Source organism: Andrographis paniculata, unplaced genomic scaffold, assembly GCF_009805555.1.
Source record: "Andrographis paniculata isolate CXL003 unplaced genomic scaffold, ASM980555v1 Contig54END, whole genome shotgun sequence".
In the NCBI taxonomy this organism is placed as follows: domain Eukaryota; kingdom Viridiplantae; phylum Streptophyta; class Magnoliopsida; order Lamiales; family Acanthaceae; genus Andrographis; species Andrographis paniculata.
The window spans coordinates 1694721-1714339 of NW_026137589.1; the positions used below are offsets into that span (position 1 = coordinate 1694721).

The window sequence follows — 19619 nt, forward strand, 5'->3', positions numbered from 1 at the left end:
ATTGGAAATGGAGCTTTTATTATTGTGAATCAGGAAGGAAAATTGGTACATGAGAATATTAATGCTAAGTATCTGAAAAGGTATTTTCCTGTCTTTTCATAACATGGTTATTAATTCTTATTACAAGAGACTTAAGAACCCTTTAAAGGTCCGAACCCACAGGGAGGGGTTTTTATTCATCATCTGGAAGGGTGACACAAATATGATCATCCTCTGGTTCAAAAACAACATCCCAATTCGCAGAAACCATCTCAGGTTCTTCATCCAGAAGTCTTCTAAATCCGGACGATAGCGATCACATTGATCTTGCATTTCTTGAAGGTCTTGTCCGATGCGAACTTTCATATCTTGTAAAGAATGACATTCTCGTTCAGCAAGCACACGCAGCTTGGAAAGTGTTGATCTTTGCTGGTAGAAGTGGCCATAACATGATGGATATCCATATGATGATCCAGGTCAGATATATGGGTAAGAATGTCAGTGAAGGGCTCGTAGCAGGTAGACACACGTTCCACCAGGCGAATCGTATGATGTATAATCTTCCTACCTCTGTATCAGGTCTTCAGCATGATGACCTATGGAGTGTTTGCCCACAAGGAATGGTTGTAAGGTACTCTCTCAATTGTTGGCAGGGACACGAATGTGGGGAGAAAACATTTTGGATGTAAGTGTATTGGTGACATTCGTGGTGGGGAAGTATAAGTTATATATATTGCAGTGTTCAGTTTCTAACTTAGCTGAAGATGCAAAAAATATGGATCGATGTTCTGAAAAGTAGGATATATATATATAGACCAAGTCTGGAAGTTATATACATGTTACAACTAAGCTAGGGAGAAAGAAGGGCCCGAAGGGCAGCTCGGAGGTTGGCCCACTTTAGCTCCGACCGGGTTGCCCGACGCCGCTGGTAGGCCTCCTTGTGTCCTCTAACGAGTCTCATTCTTATGTTCGATTGAAGTTGATCGTAGAGACACGTTTGTGTTTGGCGATGTTCCTCCACCAGACGACCTCCTTCTTGGATGTTGTCATCCAAGGAATCCAATTGTTGTTGAAGGCGATTGAGCTCTTCTGTCTTTTGGGAGATCTTAGCCGCCAGCGTTTGTTGCGCTTGTTGGAGTTCATCCAGCATTAGCCTTGGCAAGATCAAGGTCTTCGTTGACCTTTTTCAAGGATACTTCAAGGCTAGCCGGATCAGCGGTCGGTTGAGATGACGTGGCCTCGGATAACGGAGGTCAGATCAGAGGTAGTTCGCCTGAAGTTCTGTGATCCTCTCCATCATCCCATCGAGAATGGGAGTAGCTCCCGACTCCAGTGGGTGCTGCACTAAAAATTCTATGCGACCTGAACCAAAGCCTCAAGGTCGGCTGGACTCAGGTCGGCGAAAGGCAAGTCAGCACAGCGTACTACGATTGGTCGGGCAGGAGTCGGGAGAGTAACTTGAGCCAGTATACTCATCTCTTAGGCAGCCTGAAATAAAAAATGTTAAAGTATAAAGGAACAGAAATGAACTCACCAAAAAATAGATACAGGGTTGAAATCTACCTGATTGAAAAACGGTTGTTGCTTCGGAAGGAGCCATGACCCGGAACGCCATAGGAGTACCTTGGCGGGTCGTCGGGCCGATGGCCGACTCGTCTTCTGGTTGCAGACGATGGGCAGCGACCAGTTCCATACCCTGAAAGGAAGTATTAGTTAAGGAAAGGGAACAAAAGAATCAAAGGGTAAAGATAAAGGAATACTAACCGAGCCCCATGGGATAAAATTTACTGAAACTTCGCCCGACTTCGAGGAGATCTTCTCGATGTCGTGACGCGGTGGGATCGGTTGCACTGGTTGGGGCACTGCGGGAGGTCCCTCGCCAACGGGTTGGGCGGCTGGCTGCAAAGGCAGTGCAACTACTTGGTCGGGCGGTGCCGCCACTGGGTCAGGCAATGCGGCAATTTGGTCGGGCACCGCCACGACCATTTCAGGTTCCTAGTTGAAAGTAATGATACATGAGTTAGAGATTTATAAAGGGAATCACGTGGAAATACTTTGGCAGTTACATGTGGTGGTGGGGGAACAGGTGAAGACGAAACTGGATGAGAAGTTTGCCTCCCCGCCGGTTCCTCCGGCCGGCGGATCATCGGCAGTTCCCCCTCTACAGCAAGGGGGGTCGGTTGAGAAGCAACCGACGAAGGACTCGACTGGACCTACACAAAGGAGAATTGAAATTAGTGATGAAGTTGAATAATTTTTTCTTAGAGGTATTAGGAAATACTTTACCTCAACCTGCAGAGGGGTCGGTTGTGTCGTGGTCGATCGCCCAGCGGTCGGAAGGTTTTCTGATGGACCGACCAGTTGAGTGGCCAGTTGTTCGATGGGTGTGTCGGATGATGCAGCGGTCGATTGATTGGCAGTCGGGATTGGGGCTGGTTGAGGAGAATCTGGAGTAATGGTTGGTTGAGGATCGATCGGGGTAATGGTCGGCTGGGTTGCAGTCGGCTGAGAGACAGTCGGGGCCATGGTTGGTGGCAGCGAAGGGGTCTCTGAAATTAAAAATGTTAAAATGAAAAAGTACACGTTAAAGGAAAATGAACTTGAAGGAAGAACTTACCGAATTGCTCCTTCAAGTATTTTGGCAGTCCGCTTGTGTCCACTGGTACTCCTCGATTGCCTGCATGTCGATGGCGGGGGCGGTCTTTGGTTTCTTCTTTTTGGCTCCAGATCCGCCTTCGGTAGGCGCCGAGCTCTTCCTCTTAGGAGTAGAGACTAATCGGGGAGATCCCAGAGCCAATGTTAGGGGCGGAATGAGTTTTCCAATCAACTGGTCGGTTGGAGGAGCAATAAGAGACCAAGTGGCTGACCACCAGGTCGGGAAGGCCTCATCCGCCGAAGGTTTAAGGCGGAAAGGTAAGTAAGAGTTGGAGGTAATATAGTTTGTGAGTTGGGAAATATGGTATGAGCTCGGGGATCACCAGCCCTTCTGGGCTTTGAGGTATAAGGTAAGGTCAGGCCAGTGGTCCCGGTAGGCCCTGACAGCAATCGAACTGTCGGGCCAGAAACTGGCGTTGATAGTTAAAAGTATAAAAGGATCTAAATTTTTCTTGTCCGACCTCTTACTTGAAAATAGAGATCGCGGTTTCAAAGTAGAATCCCATGAGAAGGGATAGGTCGGATGGGGAAGAGGATCGGGATAAGAGCGGGGATATAGAGTGTCGGGATAGAGCCAAAAAAGGTCGGTGGCATATTAGGCGAGAGTTTCATAAACATAATAACGGGAGTTGCTTCGGTCTTCGGTCAAAATTTAGGTGATGACAGGATCGGATGGATGAAGATTAGAGGAACTAGGAGTTAATTGGGCTAAAGCAAAACCTATTGATCTCTGAGGGTTCGGGCTAATAGGAAGTCGGCCAAAAATTGGATTCGGGAAGTATAGGCGAAGCCACAGCTCCAGGAACCAAAATGGTCCCGAAGTAGTTGTGTCCGCCTTTTTGGTGTCGGTTAGGCGGGCACTCACTCAGGATAAACCCTAAAAAAGGTTAGCTAAAAATAAGGTTCCTAGAGAGAAAAACTGGCCACTGGCCAGATGAATAGCCAGATCAACCTGGAAAGAAAGAACAAGCTTGAAGGGGGAAAGAATTATATATCTGTGAAGAAAGAAAAACTCAACTAAATATCTGACTTTGAATTTACATAGAAAAGTATAAGGGAAAGAAAGTGTACCTGCATAGCCAAAAGAGGAGGAACGTTGTGTATTCCAACTCGGACACAGGGGTGCCTTCCTCGCCCAAAAATTTGGTGACAAAGCTGGTCCAGCCTCTCTCCTTCTCGGCAAGTTTGGCGAGGGCCCAACTAGCATGGTCGGGCGAGGGCTCCCGACCCTCGAAAGAGACCAGTACAAGATCGTCGCCCACTATAGGTAAGTGGACGATGAGGGCCATGTCCATAAGGGTCGGGCCAATGGGACCAGAAGGGAGAAAGAAAATTCCCATCTGTGCGTGCCAGAAGGCTGCCATCGCCAACAGGGCCTTATCATGGAGGTGAAGAGGTTGGGTTGACAGCAGGATGGCCTTGTCGATGCCCTGCCTCCTCCATTGTTCTTGATAGTGGGGGCGCAATCTCGCATGCCACTTACGTACGCATCTTTAGGATCGGTGAGGTGAGTCCTGATGCTGTCCAGAAGTCGTTCCGGCTTGAAAGCAACATCATTTATGGACATCGGAGAAACTTGAGAGATGACAAATTTCATATGATCGGCATCTTCGTTTGTGGTACAATAGGGGCGAATGGTAGGGGTGAGAACCCTTGAAGCTACAAACGGGACCGATGGGTCAGTCCCGTCGAAAGGAAGAGCAAGGACATATTGGTTGGTCATTTGCGAAGGATATGCAGAAAACGAAAGAGAAGAGATTTTGAAGGATATTCGCTGGAGAGAAAATGAAGGATTTCAGAATTCTGAGTGCGTGAATATGGAAGGGTGAGAGAAGGGTTTTTACATAAACCCCACGATGTGACATAAACAGTGTAATGATGGCACTGTGCTACAAACCCCTAAACGTCATATCTCACACAGTCCGAGAAGTGACGCTTAAGAGTCGGGCGGGGGGGGGGCAAGTGGTTAAGTAAGGAAAACCAATGTGTGGGGTTTTCGAGAATAGGCTTATAAATAAGACTATGGGTTTGAGTATAGGCCCAATGGTCAAAGCGTTATTAAGAAAATGGGCTTTTTCGGGAGAACCTGTGACTAGGTGATCGGTGGATATAGAGGTCGGACAAGGAGAGGTCGGACGAAGGAAAGGGAGACAATAGACGTCGGTTGGCATAGAGGTCGGGCAAAGGAAAGTCGGGCGAAGAAAGATGAGGTGGCCGATGCGGAGGTCGGACAAATGAAAGACGGGCAAAGGGAGAAGAACCAGTGGACGTGCAGGTCGGATGAAAAGCAGTTCCAAGGAGGTTGGAAGAAGTTACAACTGGCAATCGGATATGAAGGCACGATCTGATAACTACATTTGGGCGGTTGGCATGGGTTTTTAAATAGGTCTTTTCACGACCTAAAAGCGGCATCTTCAATTTACTTTTACATCATTTAGCATTTCTTTTCTATTTATTTTTTTATGTACCGTACGGTGTCTAAAAATTTTCAATTTCAGATATCTTTTTACTCAAATTCAGAAATAATTTCTATTTTCGAATTTTACTTTTTATTGTTAAAAATCTGCATCAACAATAATATGACTGGAACATGAGATCCATGCCAGCCTTTATTTTATTTTATAGAAGTTGTCATTGGCACTAATTTTATTTTGTCAAGTAATGATTCAATTCAGCCATGCTGAATTAGAATATTCAGCGTATCATCCCTCCTGTTATTAAAAATTACACGAACAAACAGGCTCATTTAATGCATACATACTTCTAAGTACAAGGCCATTATCTTCTTGGACAAATTTTGAAATACTTTTTGATAAAAGAACAAATGAAGCATTTATTGTGGGGCTAAAACGGAATATATATATATATATATAAACATTTAATATATGTTTTATTATTATTATTTGCTACAAAGCAACGCGAGACAAAGACAAGAAGTAATGAATTATATAAATACATATATTTGATGTATTTTATTTTGAAGTATTTTTTAATGCAAATTATTAAAAATCATATAAATAATATAAAAAATATTATTTTATATTAAATATTATTTTTTTAATAAAAAATAAAATATTATATATATTGAATATCTTATTAATAAAAGATTATTTAACTGAACAATCTCAAACATACTTTGACAAATTCAAATGATAAAAATAAAAACAAAATTAAAAATTAGTGGGCCAGCTGCCCTCACTATCCTCAGTATTGCTTTCAATATTAGTGTTATTATTTTTTTTTTTTTTAAAAAAAAGTTAGTTAATTAATTAACTTAATCTAGCTATTATTCTATCCTTAAATTTCAACAACATATCCAAGAGATTCCTCGAGAGGATTCTTGAGGACACAAAATTGAGTAACACTAGTTATCATTGCTACTAAGAAGAGTACTTTAATTTTTTGAACTACATGTTTGAATATTTGTGAAAAATAAAAATTGTATATGAACAAAAAATGAGAGTTTCAATGTGCATATATATAGGCATATATATGTGGGCTCCAAATGATAATATATAAAAAAATTTGCTAACACCCCCCTCAAACTTAAGGTGGTAAAGTAGAAATCAACTTGAGTTTGCTCAACAATGTGGAGAACTGGCCTGGGAAGAGGGATTTGGTGAAGATATCCGTAGTCTGATCCTTGAAAGAAACAAAAGATAGATGAACAGTGCCTGCACGAACATGTTGATGAACAAAGTGATAATCAATCTCAATAAGCTTGGTGCGCTCGTGAAAGACAACATTATTGGAGATCTGAATTGTGTGGTGCTGTCACAATGGAGGGAAGTAGAAGAAGGCTGAGGAACCCTGAGATCAGAAAGAAGCCGACGAAGCCAAATGAGCTCTGAAGTCGAATCCGCAAGAGCATGATACTCAGACTCTGCATTGGAGCGAGAAACGAGAGTTTGTTTCTTGTTGCGCAAAGAAACAAGGGAACTCTCAAGAAAAAAACAATAACATGTGATCAGCATCAGAGAAACCTGCAAGAACCAATGGAGAGTCAGCAGAAAAATGAAGACCATGTAGGAGTGTTCCCTTGACATAACCAAGGATGCACAACACAGCAACATAGTGAACTGTCCGGGGATTAGTCATGAATTGAGCAGCAACATCGAACCGTATGAGCTATGTCAGGGCGAGTGACCGTCAAGTATATCAAGGATTCCACTAACTGTCGATAACGGGAAGGATCCTCTAGTGGAGTGCCGTCGAAAGGATCAAATCGGCAGTTCCCCTCGAGAAGGGTGGATGCAATCTTGCTATCAGTCAGACCTGAACGAGATATGAGATCAGATGCATATTTCGCCTGAGATAGATATATGCTATCTGGAGCGTCAGAAATCTCAAGTCCGAAAAAATAGTGGAGCTAACCAAGACTCTTCATGTCAAAGTGTTGATGAAGGTAGGCTTGTAGATCGGATATGCCAGAAGTGTCGTCGCCGGTAATAACCATGTCATCCACATACAACAAAAAAATGATGATCCCGGCAGGAGAACGATGAATAAAGAGAGCAAAGTCTTAGGAAAATGCAAAAAAACCATAGAGAATGAGTGCAACACTAAACTTGGCGAACCAAGCTCGGGGCGCCTACTTCAGTCCATAAAGGGCACGCCATAGCTGACATACCTGAGCCAGGTGGAGGGGTCAAGCAGACTTCCTTAGACAAATCTCCATGAAGAAACGCATTTTTCAGATCCAACTATAATAATTGCCAACGTCAAACAACGGCAACAACAAAGAGACAATGGACAAATGTCAAACGAGCAACATGAGCAAATGTCTCCTTATATCAAGACCATACTCTTGCGAAAAACCCCTGGCAACAAGGCGAGCTTTGTAGCGCTCAACAGCACCATCGGATTGAGTTTTGATTTTGTACACCCACTTGCAGCTAATAGGTTTCTTGCCAGGAGAGAGATCGACGATATCCCACATGCCGGTCTTCTCAAGAGTCTGCAATTCCTCAGACATAGCGTCGTGCCACAAGGGATCACAGTTCGCCTCACGAAAGGTCCTGGGTTCATGGTGAGATAAAATGACAGAAAAACAATGATAATCGAGTAGATGAGAGGGATGACGACTTACACGGGTGGGTCACCGATCAGTGGAGGTAGGAACTGGAATTTCCGAAAGATCGGGCATAGCCGCAGGAGGGTCAGACGGTGGGGAAGGATCAACATTAGACAGACCAACAGGAACGGATGGGGTTTCGGGACCTTTAGGAGGATGAGAGGAATCCAGAACAAATAACGGGGACTTTGACTCAAGGGGAATGTAAAATTTAGACTCAAAGGAAAAAAATTTATGCTCCCAAAAAGTAACATCTCGAGAGATACGTAGACGATTCGACACAGGATCCAACATCGATAACCTTTATGTTCTATCCCATACCCAAGAAAACAATACAGACGGGTACGTGGTTTTAATTTGTTACGTTCATGAGAAGAAAGATGAACAAACCTGACACAACCAAAAGGATAAAAATGAAAGTAATCAGGTACCTGGCGGAAGAGCCTCTCAAAAGGTGTGGTATCCTGAAGGACATAGGAGGGTAAGTGGTTAATATTATAGACAACAGTAAGAGCAGCCTCACCCCAAAACCGATCTGGACAACTGGCAGATAACAACATGGCTTGAATTGTGTCTAAAATATGACGATGCTTGCGCTCTGCCCTACCATTTTGTTGAGATATGTAAGGACAAGAACGTTGGACAAGAGTACCTTGGGTGGATAGAAAACTAAGAAAGGCAGAATCATTATATTCGAAGGCATTGTCAGTGCGAAGAGTCTGAATAGGACACGAGAATTGAGTTTGCACCATTTTAGCGAATGCAGAGTAAATAGAGGCAAGTTCAAACCGCTGACGCATAAATTAAATCTAAGTAAATCGAGAGTAATCATCAATAAAAACCACAAAGTAACGAAACCCAATAAGAGTATCAACAGGAGAGGGCCCCCAAATTTCAGAATGTACTAACGAAAAAGGTTTATCAGCAATAGACAAATTATTCAAAAAAGGTAACTAGTTGTTTTCCAAGTTTACAATGCAAGCAATCAAAAGACTCAAAACGAACTGTGCATAAAACACCTGTATTTGCAAAAGACTTGAGTTTAGATATGGATGTATGACCAAGTCTGAGGTGCCAATGATAGGAAGAGAAATGAGAGACTGCAGCGGAAAAAGATGGTGTCTAGTGAGGGCAAACGTAGTGAAGCTCAACTAGGCGGCCTGTCTTGCGACCCGTCCCAAGTATTTGATCCGTCTGCGTGTCCTGAACCTGTACACCATAATAAGAAAAAATTACAATAAGATCCTGCTCAACCAACTCACCGACAGATGCAAGGTTTATAGCTAATTTGGGAATGACATAAACATCATCGAGGTGAGTGGACGATATATGACCAGTATGGGAAATGCGTATAGAGGTGCCATCAGTGGTAAGTATAGGAGAGGATGAGGTGACGGGTTGAGAGGAATGTAAAAGGCGAGGGTCAAGTGTCATGTGGTTACAACAGGCAGAATCAATATACCATGTGTTGTTACCTGATGTCGAGGCTAATGAAGGATGAATTGATAAAACTTGAGTAAGCATGTGACGTAGGTTCTTAAGAGTCGGAGGCGGTTGAGATGACTGTGATACACTAGTAGCAACAGCAATGGCAGAGGAAGAGCCGGAAGAGGACTGACTAGCCTTGGGATTCTTGGGACAATGCGAACGGATGTGGCCTTTCTGATGACAGTAGTGACACTCAACCTTAGGGCAATAGATATAAAGATGATCAACATTCGGGGAACTGCGACATTTATCATACTGAGGTGGTCGGACATCCTTACGATTATCTCTGCAATGAGGAGTAGAAGAGGGAATTGCCAAGGCCGAATCAAGGGTAGGAGCCTTAAGCATCTTGAGGCGGGTGTCCTCAAACAAAATCTCCTTCATTGCTATCTCCAAGGAAGACAAGGGATGGCGATAAAGCAAGGAAGCACGCACAGACTCATATTCTGGACTAAACTTCATCAAGAGTTGAATCAACTGAAAGTGCTCAATCTGTATGTCTGCCTCATCAATGCGATCCCATATAGACTGTATAGTAGAGAGGAACTCATTCATATCTTGGTGCGAGTCATGTGTCAGTGCATTCAATGACCCTATAAGGTGATAATAATGCACGCCTCCAGTGGCCTGATATCGATGCTGCAAATAATCCCAAGCTTTTTTGGCAATGTCCATGCTGCAAAGTTGAATTTGAATGGACTTGGAAGAAGTATTCCGAATCAAAGTAAGATTAATGTGGTTCTTACTATCCCACTCATCCAAGGTATTCCGATAGTTCGTGAGAGCCTTATTGTTGAGGGGCGCCGTTGAAGTGACAACATGAGCAACCGGTGCAGAAAAGTCGCGAGTAACATAGCGCCATAATCTTTTACCAATCAAGAAACTCTTCATGGATTCAGCCCACAAATCATAATTATCACAAGAAGGAATAGCAATAATCCCGAAAGCGTCTACGCGATCCATATTAAGAGCCATACTATAAAGCAAGAAAATCAAGAATAGTATAGCGCGTAAAAGAATCGTGCAGAAAATCAGATTGTGCAAGCCAACCCAGTAACAGTCGCAAAATAAATTCAAGTCAGATGGCAAAACCGACCATACCAGGATATCGGGGATCGAAGCAAGAGACGGCGGCCGGGAAGGCAACGGTCGTCGGAGGGATACGACGTCGATTTGCGTCGGAGGCACGTGCGGCTGCCACGCGCTGGCTTTGGCGGCGAAAGCAATGAGAATTAGTAGCTATGTCTATCCCAAAAAAAAATAAGTTCTGATACCATATTTGAATATTTGCGGAAAATAAATATATAAACCAAAAAAAAGAATTTCAATGTGCATATATACATGTATATATACGTGGGTTCCAAATAACAATATATAAATAAAATACTAACACCACATTTATTAGATGACACAAATGATCCTTCATAGAAAATATAAATGAAATTTTTTACAAAAGCTTTGAATGAGAGAGATTGGAAAGCTATTGGGAATAATTGAGTGGTACTTGTTGGCTTATATATCTTCAGAAAAGATAAAAATAATATATAAACTTTTTGTGGACTATGGATAACGATATAAATTCTTTGCATGTGAATAATACATAAAATAAGAAAAAAATATATTAGAATTAGGGTTGTAAAAGAATTTATATATATATAAATAGTTTTGGTTACAATTATTATTATTATTATTTTTTCTTTTATACTAAAAATTACTAATATGTGCAAATTATGTTATCCTTTAATGTAGAAATGAAACAAATTATGAGAATTCTTTTTAATTATGAAGATTTAGAAGTTTTTATCTTTTTTGTTGTTAAAATAATACAATTTAATGATTTTGTAAATAAAAATAGGGATTGAGCATTTGTGTTTGTTTAGAAAATTCATTTACAGATTGAAGTACTCACATATGTATTAGAATTTAAAATTTGATGAATACACGATATTGTTAAATTTGAAAATAGTTGATTGGATTATTGATTACATTTTAAACATTCTAAAAAAATGTAGAAAGTGTCACTCAAACAGGTGAGCGCTCCCTTAATATCAATTGCAACGAAAAACATGTGTAGAGAAATTATTTGTTTACTTGGAAGATTTTACGCTTGATTTTACTATTTTAATTTTTTTTTCTCTCTAAAAATATCAAATCAAATACGCAATTCTTATTTATTTTATTACACTAAAATCTAATTTTATATTCTAAATATCACATCAACACATATTTATATCACATCAAACAACTATTTCAATTCAAAATTTTTCTATTCAAAATTAAAATTCAAAACTAAAACCTCACAGGTAAACACACATGTTTATATAGACTTTTAATTTTATTGTAGATTTCAAATACAAGGGTATGTCTTTGGGAGCAATATTATAGATCACATAAATTCTATTCTTCTAACAGCATCGAGATACAACCAAAAGGTTTGATCTATTAATTACCATTAGAAAAATGTTTCTTTCGTTCCTTAACAATCTATTTATTTTTTCATTTTGGTTCATCCCATAACAAAATATCAATTTTTTTTAGTAACTGTATTATCTACCTAACATTACAAATACCCTTCCAATTTATAATATATTACACAAATGTCATTACCTTTATATCATACAATACTAATAGGGTTAATTTAGTCTTTTTACTTTTATTTCTACTTTATTATAATATAATACTAATATTTCTAAAACTCTGTGTAAAAAAACAAATAGATATATAAATATAGGACAGAGAGAATATATACTTATTTTACGGATATTGACTTTTAGTGCAATCATTAACATTATAATAACTACCTACATATTTGAGAGATCACAACAAGAATGTCTAGAAAACTTTATTGAAGTAGTTATTTCAATATTTGATTAATAATAATTTAAGAAGGCAAATGCTAGATAGATACCTAAAACAACTATTTCATGTAATCAATAGTGTAATCTTTTTTTTTTTTTTTTTTTTTTAAGTCACACTAAATACATAAAATGACATGATTTTGGTTCATCTACCTCTGACATTTAATGTCTTTTTGAGTGGCAGAAGTGCAGAAGTAAATTTTATTGTAAATAGTATTGTTGGAAAATAGATTTTGGGAAAAAATTAATTTCGGTCCTAATATAAATAAAATTTATCAATTTTGGTGTTAATATAAAAAACTCATCAATTTTAGTCTTATTATAAACAATTTCAATCAATTTTGGTTCTATTATAAACAACTTCAATCAATTTTGGTTCTACCGTTTAAAAAACTAACGGAAATTGCTGACGTGGACATAACGAAGTTGAAGTGACAGCTAACCTGAAAACTATACGACCATGTACAATTATACATGATCATGCTTTTACACGGTCATGTATAATTCTACACGGCCGTTTACTTTTCTGTTTTGATCTAAAATTTTATTTTTTTGTTGTATTTTTTTTAAAAAAAATATTTTGAATTTAAAATAGTTGATATAGTTAAAATTGAAAAAATCAATATCAATCATAGTATAATTAAAATGTATCAATTTTAGTTTAAATATAAAAATTTATCGAGTATGTCATTTTGAAAGATTTTGTCTAAAATTCTATTATTTGTCAAAAAAATTTCTCTTAAAAATATTCAATTACACAACTATTTTTATTTTTTTATATTATAGTATTAAAAATTAATTTTACATTTCAATACAATTATATGTTTACCTTGAAATTGTATTGAAATGTAAAATAAAATTTTAATATAATATAAAAAAATAAAAAAATAGTTGTGTAATTTGATGTTTGTAAGAGGAAAAATTTTGATGAACAGTGAAATTTTAGCCAAAATCTTTCAAAAGAATATATTCTATAAATTTTTATATTTGAATTAAAATTGATACATTTTAATCATATTAGAATTACTACTGAATATTTTTATTTTAACTATATCAACTATTCTAAATTCAAAAGAATATATATATTTTTAAATATAACAAAAAAATAAAATTTTAGGCCAAAACAGAAGAGTACACGACCGTGTGATAACATGGCCGTGTAGTTTCCATGTCAGTTACCACGTCAACTCCGTTAAGTCCACGTCAGCAATTTCCGTTAGTTTTTTAACGGTGAGACCAAAATTGATTGAAATTGTTTATAATTTGATTAAAATTAATTGAAATTGTTTATAATGTAACTAAAATTAATGAGTTTTTTATATTATGACCAAAATTGATAAATTTTAGTTATTTTGAAACAAAATTTAATTTTTTTTTTCCCAAAGATTTTTTATTGACATGATCTGTGTGTTGATCAGACTACCAAACAAACAAGTCACTCCAACTCTCAAATCACTCGAAAGAGTCTATATTACTTGGTGACACATGAGGTGGCAGAAACAAGGATGTTTGAGTATGGAAAAATTTGCAATTTCAGGACACAAAAGGAAAACTACAAATAACAAAATAAGGATATGAAGATGTAAGGACCAAATGAGATAGAACTAAGAGATAAAATTTGTTTTGATTAGTCCCATCAAGAGAAAAATCTTCACACAAATTTGGATTACATTGATTAGCTAAAATTATATTATTGAAATCTTGCATAATAAATTTGATTTTGATTAAGAGGATAGGGTAGGGCAAGGGGTGGCTGTAGCCCCCCTCACCCCCACTCCAGGCCACCCTATAATTTTTTAAAATTAAATATATATACTTTTTTCGTCTATTTACAATGTTTATATATTTCTATTTTGAACATTCAATTACAAACTTAATATTTCATTAAATACCCTACTTTTTTTCCACAAATACCTTTACTTTACATCACATCATTACTTTTACACAAAAAAAAAAAAGTAAGAGCAAAAATGTCATTACACTACTTTTAACTACTCACTATGTTTAAAATACTATTATTTCTTAAACACCGCGCTAAAAGTAAATGTAAATTTTGTAAGTGGACGGAGGGAGTATATAATATTATATAATATAATATAAAAATTGATAAAAAAAATCATAAAAAATGTTGAAAATTAAAATTGATTAGATTTTAATTTTAAATCAAAATTATTATTTAATTTATATAATTTTTAATAAATATATATTTATAAAATATCACAATAATATATAATATTTAAATTCAAATTAAAATCAAACATATTTTTAATTTTGGGAATATGATAACTTTAATTGATTTTTTTAATAAAAGTAATTTTTTTTTAAAAAAAAAATAAATGTATTTTTTGTCAATTTTAAATAATATAAAAAATATATATTTACAATATGTAATTATTATTTGTCAATATTTTTAGAATTTTTTAACAAAGATATATATCGTGCATATCATATTACAATTTAGTGAGTAATGATTATCTCTAACCAACATCTTATCTAGCATAATTTTTTAAAACATAAGAACTCAAAAATATAATTACTCGAAAATAAATCAATATATATATTTTTATACATATAAATTAAATATAACTGTATTATTTTTTATTTAAAAAAATTAGTCCCCCTCCGGCTAAGTTCTGTTCTACCCCTGAAGAGGATTTGTTTGTATTTTGAAAGTGATAAGTTACAGATAGTGCTGATTGAAAAATACATTACCGAGGAAATCATTTGATAAAAAATAAAAAAAAATTCATTTTATGTGATATTCATTTCCATTTCGACATTTTGATGTATGCCAACTATAAAGTCTGAATTTGTTTGGATTAAATCATGTATTGAGCCAAAAGAATATAAATAGCGATTTTTGAAAATATGTGGGATATATTTTGTCAGAGAGATAAATATAAGACAAAAGTAATAATGAAGTATACGTGTGAAATATTTTTTGCAATTTTCTTATAAATATAGTGAGTTATTATCTTATCCAACCTATTCTTGTAGTTCAAGCCCTATGATATAATAGTTTACACTTCAATAAGTTGCTCAAAAGAATGTTGAACGTGTTTTATAAATTTTGTATTCTATCATTCAACGTCTATCACTCATTTGAGCAGGGCGGCTCGTAGCAGGAGCAAGATGAGCAACTGTTCAAGGTCCCTATTGCTCATATTTTTAAAAAATATTATCTATTATTATTATTATTAAATTTTAAGTTTTAGTTTATATATATATATATATATATTTACATAATTATTCAATTTAATTTTAAAATTTAATTTTAAATTCTAATCATATACCCCCTCCGTCCCAACTACCATGTCCACATTGCCATTTTTGTCCGTTCCATATCTAATGTCACTTTCTTTTTTTTGAAAATGATTATACACTTTAATCTCATTTTTTATTTTTTAATTTAATTTTTTTTAATTTTAATTAAACTAATTAGTTATCTTAACCTTAATCTATAATTATTTATATTATAAAATAATTATTTTCACTAATATATTCTTAATTATCTACTAATTATACTTAGTCTAAATTCTTGTGTCTACAGTGACCCAGACATCCAATGTGGGACGGAAGGAGTATTATTTTTTCTATATCTTTCTTTCTAACCACGGTCTCACATATCTTTCCAAATTTAATCATTGTCTACATTTCTTTATCTCATACCCTGTCGCATTGCGTCCACCAATTCATACCAAACTCACCTCACATTCTTTTTCATTCTCCTTCAGTCCTTCTTGTTTTTCGATCGGACATACCATCCTTCATCTTCTTTTTTCAAATTGATATTGTCCAAACCGTCATGTTCAACCTCTTATCCAATCGACGCTAATCAGTGATATTATTTTAAATATATATTTTAATCATGTGTTTATAAGGATCTATAATTTATTTTCACCCAGGATCCCAAAAAAGTTCTAGACGGCCTGCATTTGAGATAGTTAATATAATTAAGGCGCGCATCATTCGTAATATAATTATTGAAAATTTCAATTTGAATAAGTGGTGATAGATAATGTTAGGGTGTGTTTGTTTGATGGATTTGGATAAAATCTCACTATTCATCCAAAATTCCCTCCCCCAAACATCAAATCAAACACCTATTTTTTATTTTTTATATTATACTAAAAATCAATTTTACATTCAAAACATCATATCATCATCTATTTATATCACATCATACAACTATACAAATTCAAAATTTTTACTATTCAAATCTCAACTCAAAATCCAAAACCCCAAACAAACACACCCTAAGTCAAGTCAAGAATTCATCCCTAACTCACATTATATTTAGTTAAACAACAAAATAATTTAAGTTATTTTTTGTTGTTTTAATTTTGAATGTTTGGATTGTACTTGTAATTGACTTACTTCCAAAAGTTTGATTATTATTTTATATTTTATTTCATCTTTTAACAAATAATACCTAAAATAATAATTAAAAAAATATATTTTGATAATAAAATTCAATATATTGGAAATAAACCAAACGAAAATGAATAATAAATTATATTATTTATTATTATATTAATAAATTGTTAATAAAAAATATTAAATTATTATTGATTGACTATAAAAACTAATTATAATTATTTAAAGAAGGAAACTAGTGATATAGAAATAAATAATATTTTTATAAATATCTTGATTTTAAATATAAAATGATTTCTTGGTAACATAAAAAAATAATAAAAAAAATAATAATGTGAACAAGAAACTCACGCTTTGGAACACTCCATTGTTAGTGCCTTTAATTAAATACCATAAATTCGATGGTGGATTGATGTAATTGGTAGAAGTATTTTCTTTTGTATTTGTATTTCAATTATTTTTATTTTTTTGTAATAATATAATCAATTTATTGTTTTTTTTTTGAAAAATATAATATGAAAATAAAACACTGACATGATTCACACGGTAGCATCTGACATCACTATATGCATATGAAGTGTGTTTACTCGTGAGGTTTTGATTTTGAGTTTTGATTTTGAATAGTAAAATTTTGAATTAAAATAATTATTTAATGTAATATAAATATGTATTGATGTGATGTTTTAAAGGTAAAATTAGATTTTAGTGTAATAAAATAAATAAGAATTGAGTGTTTTATTTGATATTTTTGAAAAAAAAAAAAAAAATTAAAATAGTAAAATCAAATTTAAAATCTTACAAGTAAACATACCATAAGGGTTTGCCCACTTCATTTAGATAGCACACATTTTGGAAAATAAAACATATGTTTTTTTTTTATTTATATTTAAAATGTATGAACTATAAACATATATTATATATTTAATAGGGGTATGTCGTATGTTTATATATATATATATATTTATTTTCAGTTAATAAAAAAATAATAAAAATATCAAACCAGCCATTATTCATGGAAATCTATTAGGAAAAATCAACAACATAGTCGAAAGTACAAAATATTAAAAAATAATCCAGAAAAGGAATAGAATAATACATTTAAAAAATATGTAATATATAAAATAAAAATAAAATACAACAAATCCTTTTAGTATTTGTCACCGGTAAACTAAAATATTATAAAAGATGATCTCATAGTGTACAGATAGATGATCATGAATATTGAAAAAAAAAAAAAAAATTGAATGGTAAAAGTTACTATATCAATTTTCCCTATTAGCAAATCATACACAAAGAAGACATATAGTTTCAATTAGTACAACACATGTTATAATACTTAAAACCATATGCTAATAATTTTTTATATAGAGTGTTATATATTTTTATTTATATATTGAAATCAATAATAGTATAGAAAAATGACATATAGTTTCAATTAGTATAGCACATGTTGTAATACTTAAAATCATATATGCTAATAATTTTTTATATAGAGTATTATATATTTTTATTTATATATTGAAATTGTATAGATAATTTTAATATGATATCAATCAAAATTATGTTGCATTCTTTTTTATTATAGCCATTGTAAATATACTAAATTGTGATGTATTACTATATAGGATAGATGGATGAAAAATAATATAAATACATTTTTTGCGAACAATCAAATAAAAAAAAATATATACGTTTTATTTAGAGGAAATTTATAATATTTATATTTGTATCTTATAATTTTTTTCAAATTAAAATAGTGATAATTTCCTATAGAAAAATATTTTTCTTTATCTTTTTAATAAACTATAATATTATTTTTATTTTTTTTTTTACTATAAATAATAAAAATACACACTCATATGTAAAATCTCATGTCCTAAAATTTGAACATATTTTATATATGATGAATAGAGTAAAACACATGCAGTTAACATATGTGTTTTTGTAGTAAACATATATATATATATATTCTCTCTTTATTTCTATCTTGATTAATAGATAATACGTATATTTTATTATTCAATGAAAGTGTATAAGAGTTTTTGACATTTTGCCTTTTGATTTGATGTATAAAATAATTTTATGTGTAATGATATGTTTGTAATTTAAATAAAAATTAAAGTTATTTTTGAATGTATGATTATTTTTTCTAAAATAGGAAGTAGATATTTTGAAGTGGGACAAACAAAAATGGTAAAAAATGTAAATTTGAATTGAGACAGATAGAGTATTATTTTAATTAATAGAAAAACACACATATATAATATTTCTTCCGTCCCAATTGAAAATATTTTTTTATGATTTATGTTTATCTTAGTCAAAATTATTTTATATACTTCCATTAACCAATAAAATATTACTTTTTCTGCCCACCATAATTATGTCACTTTCTTTGTAAATGTATAATTATAGTGGACGGAGAGACTATTATTTCTTAATATATTACAAAAATCTAAACGTATACATTTGTTTGGTAAGAAAGGAATACAAACTATAGTTTTTACTATTTGAAATATAAGTACCATACTTTATATACATTCCAAAATTATTTTTAGAGTAAATTATATAATACGTGTTTTAGTAAAAATGCATAAAATATCATGTGTTTTAATTATTGCATGAAACTGTCTTGTGTTAATGTAAAGTTTGCATGAAGCACCCTCCTTGTCCAAAATTGATATTCGGTTCTAAATAAAGACTTAAATTACGCAAATTTTATATAAATAAAAAATGTAAAATATGTTAAATAATTTTTTAAAATAAAATAAATAAATAAATAATTCTTCATTTTATACTTTTTGAAGACAAATTGTTATCTGATTTTTAAAAAAATTGTAAAAATAAATTATTGATCAATTATTTATTTATTTATTTTATTCAAAAAATTATTTAACATATTTTTATATTTTTTATTTTTATAAAACTTGCATAATTTAGGTCTTTATTTAGAACCGAACATCAGTTTTGAACAATGAAGATGTTTCGTGCAAATTTACATTAACACAAAGGGATTTCACGCAATAAAACACAATATGTTTTGTGCATTTTTACTAAAACATAAGGGAGTCTTATATAATTTACCCATTATTTTTACTACTATGTACGTCGCGCAAGAGATGAGTCTTTTTGTCAAGGATAAAGTATTTTAAATAGTATAGATTAGTAAGTTATTAATAATAATTTATGAT

The 19619-nt window shown here is 33.6% G+C and overlaps 1 protein-coding gene across 1 annotated transcript; it reads right to left on the reverse strand.

Moving 5' to 3' along the window:
- Positions 1-1390: 1390 nt before the first annotated feature.
- LOC127255861 (flocculation protein FLO11-like) lies at positions 1391-2505 on the reverse strand. Its single transcript, XM_051281613.1, has 5 exons — positions 2266-2505; positions 2034-2192; positions 1744-1974; positions 1543-1675; positions 1391-1467 (listed from the first exon to the last, which is right to left on the reverse strand). Exons 1-5 carry the CDS (start codon positions 2503-2505, stop codon positions 1391-1393), a joined length of 840 nt encoding a protein of 279 aa, XP_051137570.1.
- Between the last annotated feature and the right edge of the window lie 17114 nt (positions 2506-19619).